The sequence below is a fragment of the Rana temporaria genome, assembly GCF_905171775.1.
Source record: "Rana temporaria chromosome 4 unlocalized genomic scaffold, aRanTem1.1 chr4y, whole genome shotgun sequence".
Lineage (NCBI taxonomy): Eukaryota > Metazoa > Chordata > Amphibia > Anura > Ranidae > Rana > Rana temporaria.
Genome location: NW_024404461.1, coordinates 2,347,663 through 2,369,523, shown reverse-complemented (window position 1 = coordinate 2,369,523; position 21,861 = coordinate 2,347,663). Strand labels below are relative to the sequence as shown.

The window sequence follows — 21,861 nt, the reverse complement described above, 5'->3', positions numbered from 1 at the left end:
AACTGGTCCGACGGACCAGTTTCAGCGGACATGTTTGGTCGTGTGTACGAGGCCTTAGGGGAGCATCTCTGTGTTTGAGAGGAGTTAGTAAGATGATTACGCCCATGTGGGGGGGGGCGCCAGAAATATTTCTGCACCCAGGTGTCTGTGACCCTAGGATTGGCCCTGCCCGCACTCGTCCACAGTAAGGATATGGTGAGAATGCAGCAAGAGGACATCTTGTTACACCCACCAGAGTCTTGCATTTCACACTTATTTTTAATGGTAAACTCAGTTTACATCGTGAAATTCTGTATTTTGAATGTTTTGATGTTGATTTTTCGAAGCAATGTTCCGTCAGATTAGCAAACCTGTGATATCAGCAGGTTTGCCGCTGCTTTTAAAATTCAACATCTGAACAGTAAGACAGATTTTTAAATGCTGTGGGGCAGATCCAGAGAGAGTATGCCGGCGTATTTACTGATACGCCGGCGTACTTTCAAATTACCCGCGTCGTATCTTTAGTTTGAATCCTCAAACCAAGATACGACGGCATCTGGGTTCGATCCGACAGGCGTACGGCTTCGTACGCCTTCGGATCTTGGATGCAATACTTCGGCGTCCGGTGGGTGGAGTTCACGTCGTTTTCTGCGTCGGGTATGCAAATGAGCTTTTTCCGACGATCCACGAACGTACGCGCCACCGTTGCATTCTCTTACCTCGTCTCTAGTCGGATTTTCCCGGCGTATAGTTAAAGCTGCTGTTTTGCGGCGTATAGATAGACTTGCCATGTTAAGTATGGCCGTCGTTCCTGCGTCGAAATTTGAATTTTTTTTTTTTTTTTTTTTGCGTAAGTCGTCCGTGAATAGGGATGGACGTAAGTCACGTCTAAGTTCAAAAATGACGCGCTTCATTTAAATGAATCACTCCCCCTGATCGCCGATTTGAATTCCGCCGCCAGAAATACACTACGTCGCCGTAACTTTCAGCGCAAAATCTTCCTGGATTCGGCTTAAAGCCAGGTAAGATACGGCGGCGTAGCGTATCTCTGATACGCTGCGCCGATCCATTTCTATGTGAATCTGGCCCTGTATTTCACTATATACGCTCTGTTTACTGTTCAAATAAGTGTGGAATGCAAGACTCTGGTGGGTGTAACAAGATGTCTGCTTGCCACCTTCTCACTGTAGCCTTAGGCCCTGTACACATGACCGAGTTTCTCGGCAGAATTCAGCCAGAAACTCGATGGGAGCCGTATTCTGCCGAGAAACCCGGTCGTCTGTACACTTTCGCCCGAGGAAACCGACGAGGATCTATGTTCTCTATTTCCTCGTTAGTCAATGAGGAAACTTGGCTCGCCAAGACCCTCGGCAGGCTTCACAAGGAACTCGACGAGCAAAACGATGTGTTTTGCCCGTCGAGTTTCTCGGACGTGTGTACGGGGGCCTCACTGTGGATGAGTGTGTAGCAAGATGGTGGCGACGGAACGTCACTTTCGTTACAAATTCTGACGGGTCGCCTAATATGACGAAACGAAGTGTCCCTGAGAAATGTGTAGAAAATATTTTTTCTGTGTACAAATAAACTATTTATTTTTTTTGGTTACTGGTGCCCCCTCTACAGGTGGAATGTCACATCTACCTGAACCAGAGAAAGCTTCTGGAATTCTGCAAATCTCAGGACATTGTTCTGGTTGGGTACAGCGTGCTTGGATCTAGCAGAGATGAGAGATGGTGAGGAGGCCCATAAATATGGCTGTCCACTAATAAAGCGTTATCTCATGTTGTAGAATTATTTTATATATATAAGCAGGGCTGGACTGGGACAGACATTTGGCCCTGGACTTCATTCAGACTGGCCCACTTTGACAGGTCTCTCCCATGGCGGCTGGGCAACTCCCACACAATAATAAATAATAAAAAAAAATAAAAAAAATATATATATATTTTTATAAAAAAAAAATGGGGGGTTGCCATCTGGGGCCCTGTGGGCCTCTGAGCCCCTGGGAACCTCCGGACCCCTAAAGGGGGCTGCCATCTGGGGACCTCCGGGCCCCTTACAGGTGTGCTGCCTGTACCCCCCTGATGGCGGCCCTGGAGAGGAAGCTCTGCTGGTTTCTATCATCCAATCATGTACAAGCAAGCATGTTTTTTTTTTCCTTGCATGTGATTGAGTATTCTTTGCCAAGTGAAGATTCATCTCATTTACTAAGCTTCGGAGGAAGTGCACTTGCAGTGCCAGTATATTTCCCTTTAGTAAATCAGCCCTGTATAGAGGTTGATTTACTAAAGGTAAATAGTCTGTGCGATGCATGTTCAGTTGCTCTAGATCTGATAGGAAGCTCTGAAATGAGGGGAAGCTCTGCTGATTTCTTTCATTCAATCATGTGCAAGCAAAAAATGTTCCCCTCAGAACTAGAGCAACATACTATTTACCTTTAGTAAATCAACCCCATAGTGTTGTAATTTTAATGTGAATTCAGTAAAAAACAGTAATTACATTACCAAAAAGAGAGAGCTCAAGTGAATAAACCATCAATTCAAGGCACTTACAGTGCGTTACTTTTCTCACTGTGTCAGGACATCGGGATTGGGCAATTTTCAAATATACCATAGTTTGTAGACTTGGGTACAGTCAGGGCCGGATTTGCTCTCCCTGCCGCCCCAAGGCCAGGTTCCACAATGCACCCCCTCTCCGCCAACCAAACCCCCCCCCCCAAATCAATGGAGACTGTGCGGCAAGGTTAGTTCAAATGTTTTTTTTTTTTTTTTACTTTTCTATCACTTTTTTTATTTATTTGTAGCTTGTCGCTTACTTTTTTGAATTTTTGTATAATTTTCTTATTTTTGTTATTCTTTACTTTTTTATTTTATTAATTTAATTATTTATTTATTATCAAATTTTTTTCACTTAGTTTTCTCCTGTATGATAGCAATTGGAGGTGACATGTTCTCTTTATTGACCATGTCACCTCCAAAAACAGGAGTCCTAGCACTGTGCTAGAACTCCTGTCACAGCTGAGAAGGGAAGAGCACAACTCTCCCCTCTCACTGTGTACATCAGCAGCAGGGACAGGAGACAGACTCGGTGGCCGGGGGGAGGATGGAGTCCCGAAGACAGAGACAGCAGAGAGAGGTATGTGGGGTGGGGGGGGAGAGGGGAGGACGGACGGGAGCACATATTTTACACGCATTTCGGCGACATCGCCGCAATCACTTGTTAACGAGCGAGCAGATTCCCCCATAACTTACCGCCCTTAACTGTATGTTCCGGGCGTCAGGGGACTCCATGCCACTGCCGCCTGTTGGAGCCCTGCCGCCCCAAGCCTGGCCTCAGTGGCCTTGTGGGAAATCCGGGCCTGGGTACAGTCTTGCATGACCGAACAATCGGCAGGTAAAGTAGCATAGTGCTGAATAGTAAAAAATGCCCTGGTCATGAAGGGGGTAAAACCTTCTGGAGGTCAAGTGGTTAAGAACCAAAATATTTAACCCCTTATAGGATGTATTCTTTGTACTGAATAGGTTGTTACTCCATTGTATAGGATCTGCTAACAGGGATGAAGAAATGAGGCTCATGTTATTATAAATATAATTTTTCTTTAGGATTGATCAGAACGCTCCGGTTGTCCTGGCGGATCCGGTTTTAGCGACCATAGCCAAGAAACACAACAAGTCACCGGCTCAGGTGGCTCTAAGGTTCCATCTTCAGCTTGGAGTTGTTGTCCTGGCAAAAAGCTTTAACCCCGCAAGGATCAAGGAAAACTTTCAGGTTAGTTGAGGAATAAAGCAAGTGTGTTTAGTGTAAAAACTCAGCATTTACCACCCCTTCATATGGATATGAGCAGGAGAAAAAATAACCTGTTTTTGGTGGGAGTAGCAATATACCCCTTTCATCCATGTGAATGTGAGAAAGAATGCCCCTTGGTGTCAATGAGAGGAAGAATGCCCCTTACATTGGTGTCAGTGAGAGGAAGAATGCCCCTTACATTGGTGTCAGTGAGAGGAAGAATGCCCCTTACATTGGTGTCAGTGAGAGGAAGAATGCCCCTTACATTGGTGTTAGTGAGAGGAAGAATGCCCCTTACATTGGTGTCAGTGAGGAAGAATGCCCCTTACATTGGTGTCAGTGAGGAAGAATGCCCCTTAGATTTGTGTCAGTGAGAGGAAGAATGCCCCTTACATTGGTGTCAGTGAGAGGAAGAATGCCCCTTACATTGGTGTCAGTGAGAGGAAGAATGCCCCTTACATTGGTGTTAGTGAGAGGAAGAATGCCCCTTACATTGGTGTCAGTGAGAGGAAGAATGCCCCTTACATTGGTGTCAGTGAGAGGAAGAATGCCCCTTACATTGGTGTCAGTGAGAGGAAGAATGCCCCTTACATTGGTGTCAGTGAGAGGAAGAATGCCCCTTACATTGGTGTCAGTGAGAGGAAGAATGCCCCTTACATTGGTGTCAGTGAGGAAGAATGCCCCTTACATTGGTGTCAGTGAGAGGAAGAATGCCCCTTAGATTGGTGTCAGTGAGAGGAAGAATGCCCCTTAGATTGGTGTCAGTGAGAGGAAGAATGCCCCTTACATTGGTGTCAGTGAGAGGAAGAATGCCCCTTACATTGGTGTTAGTGAGAGGAAGAATGCCCCTTACATTGGTGTCAGTGAGAGGAAGAATGCCCCTTACATTGGTGTCAGTGAGAGGAAGAATGCCCCTTACATTGGTGTCAGTGAGAGGAAGAATGCCCCTTACATTGGTGTCAGTGAGAGGAAGAATGCCCCTTACATTGGTGTCAGTGAGAGGAAGAATGCCCCTTACATTGGTGTCAGTGAGAGGAAGAATGCCCCTTACATTGGTGTCAGTGAGAGGAAGAATGCCCCTTAGATTGGTGTCAGTGAGAGGAAGAATGCCCCTTAGATTGGTGTCAGTGAGAGGAAGAATGCCCCTTAGATTGGTGTAGTGAGAGGAAGAATGCCCTTACATTGGTGTCAGTGAGAGGAAGAATGCCCCTTACATTGGTGTCAGTGAGGAAGAATGCCCCTTACATTGGTGTCAGTGATAGGAAGAATGCCCCTTACATTGGTGTCAGTGATAGGAAGAATGCCCCTTACATTGGTGTCAGTGAGAGGAAGAATGCCCCTTAGATTGGTGTCAGTGAGAGGAAGAATGCCCCTTACATTGGTGTCAGTGATAGGAAGAATGCCCCTTACATTGGTGTCAGTGAGAGGAAGAATGCCCCTTAGATTGGTGTCAGTGAGAGGAAGAATGCCCCTTACATTGGTGTCAGTGAGAGGAAGAATGCCCCTTACATTGGTGTCAGTGAGAGGAAGAATGCCCCTTACATTGGTGTCAGTGAGAGGAAGAATGCCCCTTAGATTGGTGTCAGTGAGGAAGAATGCCCCTTACATTGGTGTCAGTGAGAGGAAGAATGCCCCTTACATTGGTGTCAGTGAGAGGAAGAATGCCCCTTACATTGGTGTCAGTGAGAGGAAGAATGCCCCTTACATTGGTGTCAGTGAGAGGAAGAATGCCCCTTACATTGGTGTCAGTGAGAGGAAGAATGCCCCTTACATTGGTGTCGGTGAGAGGAAGAATGCCCCTTACATTGGTGTCGGTGAGAGGAAGAATGCCCCTTACATTGGTGTCAGTGAGAGGAAGAATGCCCCTTACATTGGTGTCAGTGAGAGGAAGAATGCCCCTTACATTGGTGTCAGTGAGAGGAAGAATGCCCCTTACATTGGTGTCGGTGAGAGGAAGAATGCCCCTTACATTGGTGTCGGTGAGAGGAAGAATGCCCCTTAGATTGGTGTCAGTGAGAGGAAGAATGCCCCTTACATTGGTGTTGGTGAGAGGAAGAATGCCCCTTAGATTGGTGTCAGTGAGAGGAAGAATGCCCCTTACATTGGTGTTGGTGAGAGGAAGAATGCCCCTTAGATTGGTGTCAGTGAGAGGAAGAATGCCCCTTACATTGGTGTCAGTGAGAGGAAGAATGCCCCTTACATTGGTGTCAGTGAGAGGAAGAATGCCCCTTAGATTGGTGTTAGTGAGAGGAAGAATGCCCCTTACATTGGTGTCAGTGAGAGGAAGAATGCCCCTTACATTGGTGTCAGTGAGAGGAAGAATGCCCCTTACATTGGTGTCAGTGAGAGGAAGAATGCCCCTTACATTGGTGTCAGTGAGAGGAAGAATGCCCCTTACATTGGTGTCAGTGAGAGGAAGAATGCCCCTTACATTGGTGTCAGTGAGAGGAAGAATGCCCCTTACATTGGTGTCAGTGAGAGGAAGAATGCCCCTTACATTGGTGTTAGTGAGAGGAAGAATGCCCCTTACATTGGTGTCAGTGAGAGGAAGAATGCCCCTTAGATTGGTGTCAGTGAGAGGAAGAATGTTCCTTACATTGGTGTCAGTGAGAGGAAGAATGCCCCTTAGATTGGTGTCGGTGAGAGGAAGAATGCCCCTTACATTGGTGTTAGTGAGAGGAAGAATGCCCCTTAGATTGGTGTCGGTGAGAGGAAGAATGCCCCTTACATTGGTGTCAGTGAGAGGAAGAATGCCCCTTAGATTGGTGTCGGTGAGAGGAAGAATGCCCCTTAGATTGGTGTCGGTGAGAGGAAGAATGCCCCTTACATTGGTGTTAGTGAGAGGAAGAATGCCCCTTACATTGGTGTCAGTGAGAGGAAGAATGCCCCTTACATTGGTGTCAGTGAGAGGAAGAATGCCCCTTACATTGGTGTCAGTGAGAGGAAGAATGCCCCTTACATTGGTGTCGGTGAGAGGAAGAATGCCCCTTACATTGGTGTCGGTGAGAGGAAGAATGCCCCTTACATTGGTGTCGGTGAGAGGAAGAATGCCCCTTACATTGGTGTCGGTGAGAGGAAGAATGCCCCTTAGATTGGTGTCAGTGAGAGGAAGAATTCCCCTTACATTGGTGTCAGTGAGGAAGAATGCCCCTTACATTGGTGTCAGTGATAGGAAGAATGCCCCTTACATTGGTGTCAGTGATAGGAAGAATGCCCCTTACATTGGTGGTCAGTGAGAGGAAGAATGCCCCTTACATTGGTGTCAGTGATAGGAAGAATGCCCCTTACATTGGTGTCAGTGATAGGAAGAATGCCCCTTACATTGGTGTCAGTGATAGGAAGAATGCCCCTTACATTGGTGTCAGTGAGAGGAAGAATGCCCCTTAGATTGGTGTCAGTGATAGGAAGAATGCCCCTTACATTGGTGTCAGTGAGAGGAAGAATGCCCCTTACATTGGTGGTCAGTGAGAGGAAGAATGCCCCTTACATTGGTGTCAGTGAGAGGAAGAATGCCCCTTAGATTGGTGTCAGTGAGGAAGAATGCCCCTTACATTGGTGTTAGTGAGAGGAAGAATGCCCCTTACATTGGTGTCAGTGATAGGAAGAATGCCCCTTACATTGGTGTCAGTGAGAGGAAGAATGCCCCTTACATTGGTGTCAGTGAGAGGAAGAATGCCCCTTACATTGGTGTCAGTGAGAGGAAGAATGCCCCTTACATTGGTGTCGGTGAGAGGAAGAATGCCCCTTACATTGGTGTCGGTGAGAGGAAGAATGCCCCTTACATTGGTGTCAGTGAGAGGAAGAATGCCCCTTACATTGGTGTCAGTGAGAGGAAGAATGCCCCTTAGATTGGTGTCAGTGAGAGGAAGAATGCCCCTTACATTGGTGTTGGTGAGAGGAAGAATGCCCCTTAGATTGGTGTCAGTGAGAGGAAGAATGCCCCTTACATTGGTGTTGGTGAGAGGAAGAATGCCCCTTAGATTGGTGTCAGTGAGAGGAAGAATGCCCCTTACATTGGTGTCAGTGAGAGGAAGAATGCCCCTTACATTGGTGTCAGTGAGAGGAAGAATGCCCCTTAGATTGGTGTTAGTGAGAGGAAGAATGCCCCTTACATTGGTGTCAGTGAGAGGAAGAATGCCCCTTACATTGGTGTCAGTGAGAGGAAGAATGCCCCTTACATTGGTGTCAGTGAGAGGAAGAATGCCCCTTACATTGGTGTCAGTGAGAGGAAGAATGCCCCTTACATTGGTGTCAGTGAGAGGAAGAATGCCCCTTACATTGGTGTCAGTGAGAGGAAGAATGCCCCTTACATTGGTGTTAGTGAGAGGAAGAATGCCCCTTACATTGGTGTCAGTGAGAGGAAGAATGCCCCTTAGATTGGTGTCAGTGAGAGGAAGAATGTTCCTTACATTGGTGTCAGTGAGAGGAAGAATGCCCCTTAGATTGGTGTCGGTGAGAGGAAGAATGCCCCTTACATTGGTGTTAGTGAGAGGAAGAATGCCCCTTAGATTGGTGTCGGTGAGAGGAAGAATGCCCCTTACATTGGTGTCAGTGAGAGGAAGAATGCCCCTTAGATTGGTGTCGGTGAGAGGAAGAATGCCCCTTAGATTGGTGTCGGTGAGAGGAAGAATGCCCCTTACATTGGTGTTAGTGAGAGGAAGAATGCCCCTTACATTGGTGTCAGTGATAGGAAGAATGCCCCTTACATTGGTGTCAGTGAGAGGAAGAATGCCCCTTACATTGGTGTCAGTGAGAGGAAGAATGCCCCTTACATTGGTGTCGGTGAGAGGAAGAATGCCCCTTACATTGGTGTCGGTGAGAGGAAGAATGCCCCTTACATTGGTGTCGGTGAGAGGAAGAATGCCCCTTACATTGGTGTCGGTGAGAGGAAGAATGCCCCTTACATTGGTGTCAGTGAGAGGAAGAATGCCCCTTACATTGGTGTCAGTGAGAGGAAGAATGCCCCTTAGATTGGTGTCAGTGAGAGGAAGAATGCCCCTTACATTGGTGTTGGTGAGAGGAAGAATGCCCCTTAGATTGGTGTCAGTGAGAGGAAGAATGCCCCTTACATTGGTGTCAGTGAGAGGAAGAATGCCCCTTACATTGGTGTCAGTGAGAGGAAGAATGCCCCTTAGATTGGTGTTAGTGAGAGGAAGAATGCCCCTTAGATTGGTGTCAGTGAGGAAGAATGCCCCTTAGATTGGTGTCAGTGAGAGGAAGAATGCCCCTTACATTGGTGTCAGTGAGAGGAAGAATTCCCCTTACATTGGTGTTAGTGAGAGGAAGAATGCCCCTTAGATTGGTGTCAGTGAGGAAGAATGCCCCTTACATTGGTGTCGGTGAGAGGAAGAATGCCCCTTACATTGGTGTCGGTGAGAGGAAGAATGCCCCTTACATTGGTGTCGGTGAGAGGAAGAATGCCCCTTACATTGGTGTCGGTGAGAGGAAGAATGCCCCTTACATTGGTGTCAGTGAGAGGAAGAATGCCCCTTACATTGGTGTCGGTGAGAGGAAGAATGCCCCTTACATTGGTGTCAGTGAGAGGAAGAATGCCCCTTACATTGGTGTCAGTGAGAGGAAGAATGCCCCTTACATTGGTGTCAGTGAGAGGAAGAATGCCCCTTACATTGGTGTCAGTGAGAGGAAGAATGCCCCTTACATTGGTGTCAGTGAGAGGAAGAATGCCCCTTACATTGGTGTCAGTGAGAGGAAGAATGCCCCTTACATTGGTGTCAGTGAGAGGAAGAATGCCCCTTACATTGGTGTTAGTGAGAGGAAGAATGCCCCTTACATTGGTGTCAGTGAGAGGAAGAATGCCCCTTACATTGGTGTCAGTGAGAGGAAGAATGCCCCTTAGATTGGTGTCGGTGAGAGGAAGAATGCCCCTTAGATTGGTGTCAGTGAGAGGAAGAATGCCCCTTACATTGGTGTCGGTGAGAGGAAGAATGCCCCTTGCATTGGTGTCAGTGAGAGGAAGAATGCCCCTTACATTGGTGTCGGTGAGAGGAAGAATGCCCCTTGCATTGGTGTCGGTGAGAGGAAGAATGCCCCTTGCATTGGTGTCAGTGAGAGGAAGAATGCCCCTTGCATTGGTGTCAGTGAGAGGAAGAATGCCCCTTAGATTGGTGTCAGTGAGGAAGAATGCCCCTTACATTGGTGTCGGTGAGAGGAAGAATGCCCCTTACATTGGTGTCGGTGAGAGGAAGAATGCCCCTTACATTGGTGTCAGTGAGAGGAAGAATGCCCCTTACATTGGTGTCAGTGAGAGGAAGAATGCCCCTTACATTGGTGTCAGTGAGAGGAAGAATGCCCCTTACATTGGTGTCAGTGAGAGGAAGAATGCCCCTTACATTGGTGTCAGTGAGAGGAAGAATGCCCCTTACATTGGTGTCAGTGAGAGGAAGAATGCCCCTTACATTGGTGTCAGTGAGAGGAAGAATGCCCCTTACATTGGTGTCAGTGAGAGGAAGAATGCCCCTTACATTGGTGTCAGTGAGAGGAAGAATGCCCCTTACATTGGTGTTAGTGAGAGGAAGAATGCCCCTTACATTGGTGTCAGTGAGAGGAAGAATGCCCCTTACATTGGTGTCAGTGAGAGGAAGAATGCCCCTTAGATTGGTGTCGGTGAGAGGAAGAATGCCCCTTAGATTGGTGTCAGTGAGAGGAAGAATGCCCCTTACATTGGTGTCGGTGAGAGGAAGAATGCCCCTTGCATTGGTGTCAGTGAGAGGAAGAATGCCCCTTACATTGGTGTCGGTGAGAGGAAGAATGCCCCTTGCATTGGTGTCGGTGAGAGGAAGAATGCCCCTTGCATTGGTGTCAGTGAGAGGAAGAATGCCCCTTGCATTGGTGTCAGTGAGAGGAAGAATGCCCCTTAGATTGGTGTCGGTGAGAGGAAGAATGCCCCTTAGATTGGTGTCGGTGAGAGGAAGAATGCCCCTTGCATTGGTGTCAGTGAGAGGAAGAATGCCCCTTGCATTGGTGTCAGTGAGAGGAAGAATGCCCCTTACATTGGTGTCAGTGAGAGGAAGAATGCCCCTTAGATTTGTGTCAATGGATGAATGTCCCTTACATTGGTGGTCAGTAGCAGGAAAATGCCCCTTACGTTAGTGGTCTGTAGGATGACGAATGCCTCTAAAATTGGTAGTCATTGGCAGGAAAAATGTCCTTTACATTGATGGCGAGTGGGAGTAATAATGCCCTTTAAAATGGTGTCAGTTGGAGGAATGCCCTTTATATTGGTGGCCATTGGAGTGAAGATGTCCCTTACATTGGTGTCAATGAGAAAAGAATGGCCTTTATATTGGTGGCCATTGGAGTGAAGATGTCCCTTACATTGGTGTCAATGAGGAAAGAATGTCCCTTATATTGGTGGCCATTGGAATGAAGATGTCCCTTACATTGGTGTCAATGAGGAAAGAATGTCCCTTATATTGGTGGCCATTGGAATGAAGATGTCCCTTACATTGGTGTCAATGAGGAAAGAATGTCCCTTATATTGGTGGCCATTGGAATGAAGATGTCCCTTACATTGGTGTCAATGAGGAAAGAATGTCCCTTATATTGGTGGACAGTGAGAAGAATGACTCTTGTCTTGGTGGAAAGTGGGAGGGAAAAGGCCCAATATATTGGTGACCAGTGGAAGGATGAATTTCCCATTAAATTGGTGGTCAGTGGGAGGAAGACTGCCTCTTACAATAGTGTCAGATTGAGGAATGTCCCTTTGGTGGTTGGTGGCAAGAAGAATGTCCCTTATGTAGCGCTACCCCCGAAGGAGCCGCTGGTTGATTTGGGATCGGCTTATTAAGTTACCCTGGCGGTGTCTAGGGGTGCAATTGTAGAGACAAACAGTGAGCGAAGGTCCAGACAGTGAATAAAGGTTTTTCCAATGCTTTATTTTCCTGGCCAACACGGCCAACATCAACATCAATTGGGAAGGGCAAAGTTGATGAAGAGAGAGGAAGAACCTTGCAGTATCAGGCCTGGATATTAGATGGAGCAGTCAGTACTGCTCTGCGTAGTACCAATTTGTAACTCATCGCCACTCCTGGTGGGTAAAGTGCCCCCTGACAGACCCCTCTTTACAGGCCTGGCAGCCGAGACGTCACTTAGGATTTCTGGGAGGAACAGGCCTCTCTCTCAGACCCGGCTCGGGCCTCTGCCTAGGCCAATTACAATAACTGAGCTAGATAGATGGAGCGAATCCTCCCAGTAGATTTCTGCGTTGGTCATCAGATGACAGCAACATACCTGTCAGTACTCTGGTCACCGGATCCCCAATTGGTTTGTTCAGGCTCCGCTGGACGACCTGCCTCCGGGTCCTCCTCAAACCGACTCCCCAATCGCACGGCACCCAGCCTGGGATCCTTTCAATAGAATCGGGAACCCAGCAAGTCACTGGGGTCCCCTTGTACCCCCGGATGAGGTTCCAAGTGGACTGCAACTATGGTCAGGTGGGCCACCCCGGCGGGGTCCATGGATGCGCGCACCCGGAAGGTGGATGCCGCACCTGGAACGGGGACCCTGCAAAGATTTTAGAACACATGACACCTGTCACAGATATACTCCTCTCCAGCACGCCCCGCGAGGCAAAAACTCCTCCGATTGGCTGCTGGAGAAACTTACTCTGCCAGAACCCCTCTGGCGCCAACTGCTGGCCAGGGGTGACATTGCATCCCTGGACCACAGACTGACCCAGTGGACATTTCTGAAATGACAGAAGTCCCAGAAATGTAAACAATTAGTGAATGGGAGCAAGGTAACTCTCCCATCCCCCACTAACTTTAGCGTAGTGCCCATACTGAAAGTAAGGGGGCGCTACACTTATGTTGGTGGTTAGTTAGTGGAAGGATGTCACCTGTCCCTGATGTCATTGGTGGCTTTAAGGAAAGAATTCCTGTTAGATTGTTGGTCAGTGGGAGGAAGAATGTCCCATTATATAGGTGGTTAGTGGGACAAAGAATGCCCCTTACATTGGTGTCAGTTTGGATGCCCTTACATTGGTGTCAGTTTGGATGCCCTTACATTGGTGGTCAGTGATAGGAAGAATGCCCCTTACAATGGTATCAGTGAGAGGAAGAATGCCCCTTACATTGGTGGTCAGTGAGAGGAAGAATGTCCCTTACATTGGTGGTCAGTGGGAGGAAGAATGTCCCTTACATTGGTGATCAGTGGGAAGAATGTTCCTTACATTGGTGATCAGTGGGAAGAATGTTCCTTACATTGGTGATCAGTGGGAAGAATGTCCTTACATTGGTGATCAGTGGGAAGAATGTCCCTTACATTGGTGATCAGTGAGAAGAATGTCCCTTACATTGGTGATCAGTGAGAAGAATGTCCCTTACATTGGTGATCAGTGGGAAGAATGTTCCTTACATTGGTGATCAGTGAGAAGAATGTCCCTTACATTGGTGATCAGTGGGAAGAATGTTCCTTACATTGGTGATCAGTGGGAAGAATGCCCCTTACATTGGTGATCAGTGGGAAGAATGTCCCTTACATTGGTGATCAGTGGGAAGAATGTTCCTTACATTGGTGATCATTCGGAAGAATGTTCCTTACATTGGTGATCAGTGGGAAGAATGTCCCTTACATTGGTGATCAGTGAGAAGAATGTCCCTTACATTGGTGATCAGTGGGAAGAATGTTCCTTACATTGGTGGTCAGTGGGAAGAATGTTCCTTACATTGGTGATCAGTGAGAAGAATGTCCCTTACATTGGTGATCAGTGAGAAGAATGTCCCTTACATTGGTGATCAGTGGGAAGAATGTTCCTTACATTGGTGATCATTCGGAAGAATGTTCCTTACATTGGTGATCAGTGGGAAGAATGTTCCTTACATTGGTGATCAGTGGGAAGAATGTCCCTTACATTGGTGATCAGTGGGAAGAATGTTCCTTACATTGGTGATCAGTGGGAAGAATGTTCCTTACATTGGTGATCAGTGGGAAGAATGTCCCTTACATTGGTGATCAGTGGGAAGAATGTCCCTTACATTGGTGATCAGTGAGAAGAATGTCCCTTACATTGGTGATCAGTGAGAAGAATGTCCCTTACATTGGTGATCAGTGGGAAGAATGTTCCTTACATTGGTGATCAGTGAGAAGAATGTCCCTTACATTGGTGATCAGTGAGAAGAATGTCCCTTACATTGGTGATCAGTGGGAAGAATGTTCCTTACATTGGTGATCATTCGGAAGAATGTTCCTTACATTGGTGATCAGTGGGAAGAATGTCCCTTACATTGGTGATCAGTGAGAAGAATGTCCCTTACATTGGTGATCAGTGGGAAGAATGTTCCTTACATTGGTGGTCAGTGGGAAGAATGTTCCTTACATTGGTGATCAGTGAGAAGAATGTCCCTTACATTGGTGATCAGTGAGAAGAATGTCCCTTACATTGGTGATCAGTGGGAAGAATGTTCCTTACATTGGTGATCATTCGGAAGAATGTTCCTTACATTGGTGATCAGTGGGAAGAATGTCCCTTACATTGGTGATCAGTGAGAAGAATGTCCCTTACATTGGTGATCAGTGGGAAGAATGTCCCTTACATTGGTGATCAGTGGGAAGAATGTTCCTTACATTGGTGATCAGTGAGAAGAATGTTCCTTACATTGGTGGTCAGTGGGAGGAAGAATGTCCCTTACATTGGTGGTCAGTGGGAGGAAGAATGTCCCTTACAATGGTATCAGTGAGAGGAAGAATGTCCCTTAAATTGATAGTGGGAGGAAGAATGTCCCTTACATTGGTGGTCAGTGGGAGAAAGAATGTCCCTTACAATGGTATCAGTGAGAGGAGCATGTTCCTTAAATTGATAGTGGGAGGAATGCTTCAGCATTAGTGGTCAGGGGAGGAGGCATGCCCCTTGTATTAGTGGTCAGTGAAAGTAAGTGTGCCCTGGTATTGGTCAGTCGAATGCTACACTGGTAGGTACCCAGTTACTGCTGACCATCTAAATAAAACCTTAAAGTGGGCCTTCACTCAAAAGTGAAAGTGACACTATTTTTCCTCCCCCACCCCTTACGAAGGACAGTTTCTTTTTTTGATACATACCCTCTCCCACTTCCTCAATTCTCACCTATGCAGGAATGACATGTGCTTATGTCACTCAACTTCTTTCTAGTTTTTTTTATTCCATTAACAAATTATAATAATCTGTGATTTTTACAGGTGTTTGACTTCAATTTGCCTTCAGAAGACATGAAGGAACTTGAAGCTCTCAACAGAAATTATCGCTATGTGGAAGCTAGACAGTAAGTATTACTGAGTATTCCTTGTTCAGCCATTGCCTGTTAAATAGGAGAGGAATGGGGTTCTGGTGTCAAAATATTGTTTTTCCTGTCCTGATACAGAAAAGTGAGCATTGTCATCCTAGGACAGGAAGTGTGCTTCTCATGAATAGGGTAAATCCATTGAAACGCGTTAGAGAACTTGCCTTGTGCAGTATATTTTTGCAAAGGTCTTCTATATTGGTTATTCAGGCCTTGGAGGTGACACCAGACTCAGTTCTCTGATTCATGTATGCTAGTTAATATACAGTTTTTGTGAATATATATATTATATATATATATATATATATATATATATATATATATATATATATATATATATATAAGTATTTTCCTTTTTTTTTTTTTTTTTTTTATAACCCCTTCGTGCCGACATAACACATATATGCGGCCTTACGGAAGTGGACTTTCTCCCTTTATGCTGTTTCTCACCGAGAGTCCCGGCCCCATATTTACGATCGGGACCCGGATCTCCCGATTCAGGGTCACCTGATTCCTGTGGTAGTCTCTGATCGGCCTTGCAGAAAGAAAAAAAAACGTTTGTAAAAAAAATGAAACATAAATAATTAATAAATAAAAATACCTAGATCAAGGTTTGATCTAGGGTTAGTGTTTGGGTCAGTTAGCGTGAAAGGTCAAGGTCAGTATATTTTGGATCTCACTTAAATTACTTAGTCCTGGATCTTCTTTTCTTCGCTAGCTAAAGTAACTCCTTGAGATTTGTAATCCACAGTTTTGATGAGTCAAATTGAAGTGAAAATGCTCCTGGTGTAACTGCAACAACTATTTTAAAATCGATTGAAACGTCGAAGTAGATAGGCCTCAAGCCTTCTCAGTGTCAGTTTCTCTGCTCCTCTGTGGAACTATAAATCCCAGTGAGGCCTGTATATGAGTCTAACTGCGTGTGGAACTTGGCAAACTGTGGGTCGTGACCCGCTCACCCACTGGATCGGAGCTCCGGGTAGTAACTTTTGTCCTGTGACTGCAACTTGCTTCTCCGTCAGCTCCGTTCAGCTCCGCTGGATGGATCCGGTCCTCCAATGCTCGGATGAGTGTCTCTCGGTCTCTGCAATCCGGCCACCGTCCCTCGGGCACCCTCAGATCACTTGCCCCAACCTCCGGGATTGTTTTCCCCTCTGTGCCCTCGTCTCCAAGGAAACCAAAAATCTAAACAAAACATCTCTCTGCATTACCAGTATTTGGTCACTAGATGGCTCCAAATACTTAAACATACCAATGTCCATAGACGTTGTATTAAAGTATGCAAACACACATCAATATACAAGAATGTCAGCGCTACATACATTTACAGCTCAATTAAAAAAAAAAAAAATGTTACTTTTTTGGGGCAGTTTTCCATTGGTAATACAAATAAAAATCAGGAGATATCCATAACTATTTACTACTAAATGAAAGCCCCCTGCAAAAAACAAGGTATAATACACTTGGATGCACAAAGTAGTTGTGATGATATATAAGGTTTTACTAACACATGCCAAATATGCAAAATTGTGCTTAGGCATTTAGATTTGTTTAACCCTTAGGTGTGAAAAAATGGTGTTTATGGAGATCATCTTAGAATCAAAGATTTCCCCTACCTGAAGAGGGCTGCAAAGCCACAAGCAGATCCCTGGCACCATATACAATGACAAACTAAGAAGCTTCTAATGCCACGTACACACGATCGGTTCATCCGATGAAAACGGACCAATGGATTTTTTTATCAGATATCCGATGAAGCCGACTCATCAGTCTTGCCTATACACCATCAGCTAAAAATCTGTGTCCAACGCGGTGACGTAAAACACTACGACGTGCAGAGAAAAATGAAGTTCAATGCTTCTGAGCATGCGTTGACTTGATTCTGAGCATGCATGGATTTTTGACCGATGGATTTCCCCACAGACGATAATTTTTCTTCTATCGGTTTTTTAACCATCAGAACATTTTAAAACCAGGTTCTATTGTTTTTCACCGATGGGGAAAAAAAACGATGGGGCCCACACACAATCGGTTCGTCCGATGAAAACGGTCCATCGAACTGTTTTCATCAGACGAACCGATCGTGTGTACAGGGCTTTAGCCTCTAAGCCTCCCAGCTAGAGTTGAGCGGACACCTGGATGTTCAGGTTTAAGAAAAAAGTTCGGGTTTGGGAACCCGAATCCGAACCCCATTGTAGTCAATGGGACACGGACTTTTAGAAAAAATAAAATGCGCGGAGGTCCCCGCAAATTCAATAACCAGACCCTTCAGGTCTGGTATGGATATTAAGGGGAACCCCGCCGACAATTTAAAAAAAAAATTGCGTGCGGTTCCCCCTAAATATCCATAACCAGACCCTTATCCGAGCACGTTGACCTGGCCGGCCGCAGAAAAGAGGGGGGAACAAAGTGCGGCCCCCCCTCTCCTGAACCGCACCAGGCCACATGCGCCCAACATGGGGAGGATGTCCCCATGTTGATGGGGACAAGGGTCTCATCCCCACAACCCTTGCCCGGTGGTTGTGGGGGTATGCGGGCGGGAGGCTTATCAGAATCTGGAAGACCACTTTAACAAAGGGGACCCCCAGATCCTGACCCCCCCCCCTGTGTGAAATGGTAATGGGGTACAGTGTACCCCTACCATTTCACGAAGGAAGTGTAAAGTCTTGTAAAAAAAGCACACACACTGTAGAATAAAGTCCTTTATTAATAAAAAAAGAAAAAAACTCCAGCGGTGATAATCCACTCGTTCCCGGCTTCCTGCTTCAACGTTGTCCTAATCCTGCGACGGCTGCGGGTGATCTCCAGCGATGAGACGATCCTGCGATGGCCGGGTGATCTCCGCTCCAGCGATGAGAAGATCCATCCATCCGGAGCGCAGCATCCCCGACCGCCTCTCACCGCTGGACACAGCCCAGCGAATGAGCGGCTGGAGCTGTGACATTACTTATATAGAGGCAGGGCCACCCGTCACGTGACCCCGCACCCTCTGACGTACCCTCTGCTACGATCCCGTACCCAAACTTTTTGCAATTCGGGTTCGGGAAAAACCCAAAGTCCGTACCGAACCCGAACTTTACAGTTTGGTTTCGCTCAACCCTAGTCCCAGCTTCCAGTCAAAGCCCTTCACTATGCCATCTACATCACCACGTTCTCTGTCCGGTGGGATTTTGGTCTGATGGTGTGTACACACATCAGACCAAAAGCTCCCAGGAGACATGTCCGATGAAAACAGTCAGCGGACCGTTTTCATCGGACATGTCTCCTCGTGTGTACGGGGCCTTCCCCTCTGTATTATGTGATTAGCCCTATCAGCTCATAAAAATATACAACCAAAGTTCAGTAGGAGAGAAAAGGAGAACAAAAAAACAAAAGCGAAAGTCCCATGTGCGTGCAATTAAAGTGGAGATTCACCCTAAAAACAAATTTTTAACATTAGACTAAGCATAGTAAGGGCATTTACTTGCGGCAGGTCTTTTTTTTTTTCGTACATACCTTTTTATATTCTGACTTGGTCCAGGGCTTCCGCGTTCTGATGACTCCGGGACTGGGCGTTCCTATCCCTGCCGCAGGGTTCTGATGACTGCGGGACTGGGCGTTCCTATCCCTGCCTCAGGGTTCTGATGACTGCGGGACTGGGCGTTCCTATCCCTGCCTCAGGGTTCTGATGACTGCGGGACTGGGCGTTCCTATCCCTGCCTCAGGGTTCTGATGACTGCGGGACTGGGCGTTCCTATCCCCTGCCTCAGGGTTCTGATGACTGCGGGACTGGGCGTTCCTATCCTGCCTCAGGGTTCTGATGACTGCGGGACTGGGCGTTCCTATCCCTGCCTCAGGGTTCTGATGACTGCGGGACTGGGCGTTCCTATCCCTGCCTCAGGGTTCTGATGACTGCGGGACTGGGCGTTCCTATCCCTGCCTCAGGGTTCTGATGACTGCGGGACTGGGCGTTCCTATCGTTGCCTCAGGGTTCTGATGACTGCGGGACTGGGCGTTCCTATCGTTGCCTCAGGGTTCTGATGACTCCGGGACTGGGCGTTCCTATCCCTGCCTCAGGGTTCTGATGACTCCGGGACTGGGCGTTCCTATCCCTGCCTCAGGGTTCTGATGACTGCGGACTGGGCGTTCCTATCCCTAGCCTCAGGGTTCTGATGACTGCGGACTGGGCGTTCCTATCCCTGCCCATCCATGACCCTGCGTCCTTCCCATTGATGACTGCGGGACTGGGCGTTCCTATCCCTGCCTCAGGGTTCTGATGACTGCGGGACTGGGCGTTCCTATCCCTGCCTCAGGGTTCTGATGACTGCGGGACTGGGCGTTCCTATCCCAGCCTCAGGGTTCTGATGACTCCGGGACTGGGCGTTCCTATCCCTGCCTCAGGGTTCCGATGACTCCGGGACTGGGCGTTCCTATCCCTGCCTCAGGGTTCCGATGACTCCGGGACTGGGCGTTCCTATCCTTCGGTTCGATGATTGACGGCTTGTGAAACAGGTGACCTGTCGCACAACGCGCGTCACCAGATTTCCGGAAATAGCCGAGCTGCGAGTCGGCACTATACGGCGCCTGCGCCCGCCGTGTAGAGCTGACTGCGCAGGAGCCGTATAGCGCCGACTCGCAGCTCGGCTATTTCCGGAAATCTAGTGACGCGCGTTGTGCAACAGGCCACCTGATTCACAAGCCGTCAATCATCGAACCGAAGGATAGGAACGCCCAGTCCCGCAGTCATCGGAACCCGGAAGCCCTGGACAAAATCAGAATATAAAGGTATGTACGGAGAAAAAATAAAATAATTACCTGCCTAAAGTAAATGTCCTTGGTATGCGGGCTCTGCTAGATGTAAAGTAAAAAAAAAAATGTTGGGGTGAACCCCCGCTTTAAGGAGAGACACACACTGCAGGGACCACCTTTGGTTGGTATATCTCTCAACATCTTCATTTATCTCAAGTCCAGCTGTCTGTTACAAGCCTATATAATATATTTTTTCAAGGTTTTTTTCAGATGTCACAGACCGCTTTATCCACAATTGATCTCAGTTCCAGCTATATATATTTATTTCAGACCTATAGTTTACAATTTGTGTAGTGTTTATCTTCAATAACACTTCTATACCACCAAAACTTATTATTATTATTATTATTATTATTTTCCAGAATTTCAGGCAACGCAGATCTCCTTATAGACAATCTATGTACAATTCATTTCAGCAGAGTCACTTGTTAATAAAAGTTGTTGGATGCGTTTTTTCAGATCTTTATCAGAGCCGGGGGGGGGTACTCAACTAATCTTTGTTTTCTAACAATATATATATATATATATATACACACCTATCTTATTGCAGAGTTATTACAGCCATAGATATATAGATATATACACAGAAGTGATTACCATAATTAATAACGTTACAACTTTTACTACATTTCTTGTAAATCGGTAACTCCTAAAAACCGATATGACATGACTCCTATGCAACTGTACAGGAATGAAGGGAAAGCTGGAGCTCAGCTTTAATATTTTGTGCTAAACTGTCTTTTCCTTTAGGTGGATCAATCATCCCGAGTTTCCCTTCCATGATGAATATTGAAGCGTCCAGACCTTTGCATTGACCAAAGAATTCAGACATTTGTCTTTCTATTTAAATAGCAAAAATGTTCCAGTGGACAGAGGATAATGTGAATAGTCAATCCTGCTACCTATTATGAAAAATAAAATACTAATAATTATCTTATGACTGTCATTTTATTTTACCCCTAAACATTTAAATCTGTTAAATATACATATTGGGGCAGATTCACAAAGATTTAGAAAGGCGCAGCGTATCAGAGATACGCTACGCCGCTGTATCTTACCTGGCTTTAAGTCGAATCCAGGAAGATTTTGCGCCGTAAGTTACGGCGGCGTAGTGTATCTCTCGGCGCGTAATTCAAATCGGCGGGTAGGGGGCGTGATTCATTTAAATGAAGCGCGTCCTTGCGCCGATTGAACTGCGCATGCTCCGTTTCGAAATTTCCTGCCGTGCTTTGCGTGAAATGACATCGCAACTACGTCATTTTTTGAACTTCGACGTGACTTGCGTCCATCCCTGGATCGTCGGGAAAAAGCTCATTATGCAAATGAGCTTTTTCCGCGTCGGTATGCAACCCGACGCGGAAAACGACGCGAAGTCCACCCAGCGGGCGCCGAAGTATTGCATCTAAGATCTGAAGGCGTACAAAGCCGTACGCCTGTCGGATCTTACCCAGATGCCGTCGTATCTTGGTTTGAGGATTCAAACTAAAGATACGACGCGGGTAGTTTGAAAGTACGCCGGTGTATCAGTAGATACGCGGGCGTACTTGCTCTGAGAATCTGGCCCATTGTATCTAATAACTCCACCCTCCTGATTGGCCAAAAGGGATGATGCAGTTCCCAAAATTGCTCACAGGAGTGCCTCATCTTGACAGTGCCTTGAATGTATGATTGCTGAGCTGAACATTCACAGCTCCGTGTATATTCATTATAAGATTGGGAACAGGCAGGTCATTTTATATTATTGCTGAAGAGACGTCTCTTCTTCTGCAATTAAAAACTACCCACTCACATTTATTTTTAGTGGAACTATCTTTCAATAAATATTTACACGGTAAAGCAGGGTTTGACAAATTTGCTTGGAATCTCGGAGCCAGCTAAAAAAGTTAGGAGCCAGAAAACGCGCCCCGTCCCGCCGAGCTTGCGCGCAGAAGCGAACACTTACGTGAGCAGCGCCCGCATATGTAAACGGTGTTCAAACCACACACGTGAGGTATCGCCGCGATTGGTAGAGCGAGAGCAATAATTCTAGCCCTAG

At 46.7% G+C, this 21,861-nt stretch overlaps 1 protein-coding gene across 1 annotated transcript in view; it reads left to right on the top strand.

Annotated features, from left to right (window-relative positions):
* The window catches only part of LOC120921832 (aldo-keto reductase family 1 member C3-like), a 41,775-nt gene extending 38,019 nt beyond the window's left edge, over positions 1-3,756 (top strand). The window contains 2 exon segments of the mRNA XM_040334321.1: positions 1,603-1,712; positions 3,582-3,756. Coding sequence (XP_040190255.1) covers positions 1,603-1,712; positions 3,582-3,756 — 285 coding nt within the window.
* Positions 3,757-21,861: the final 18,105 nt, after the last annotated feature.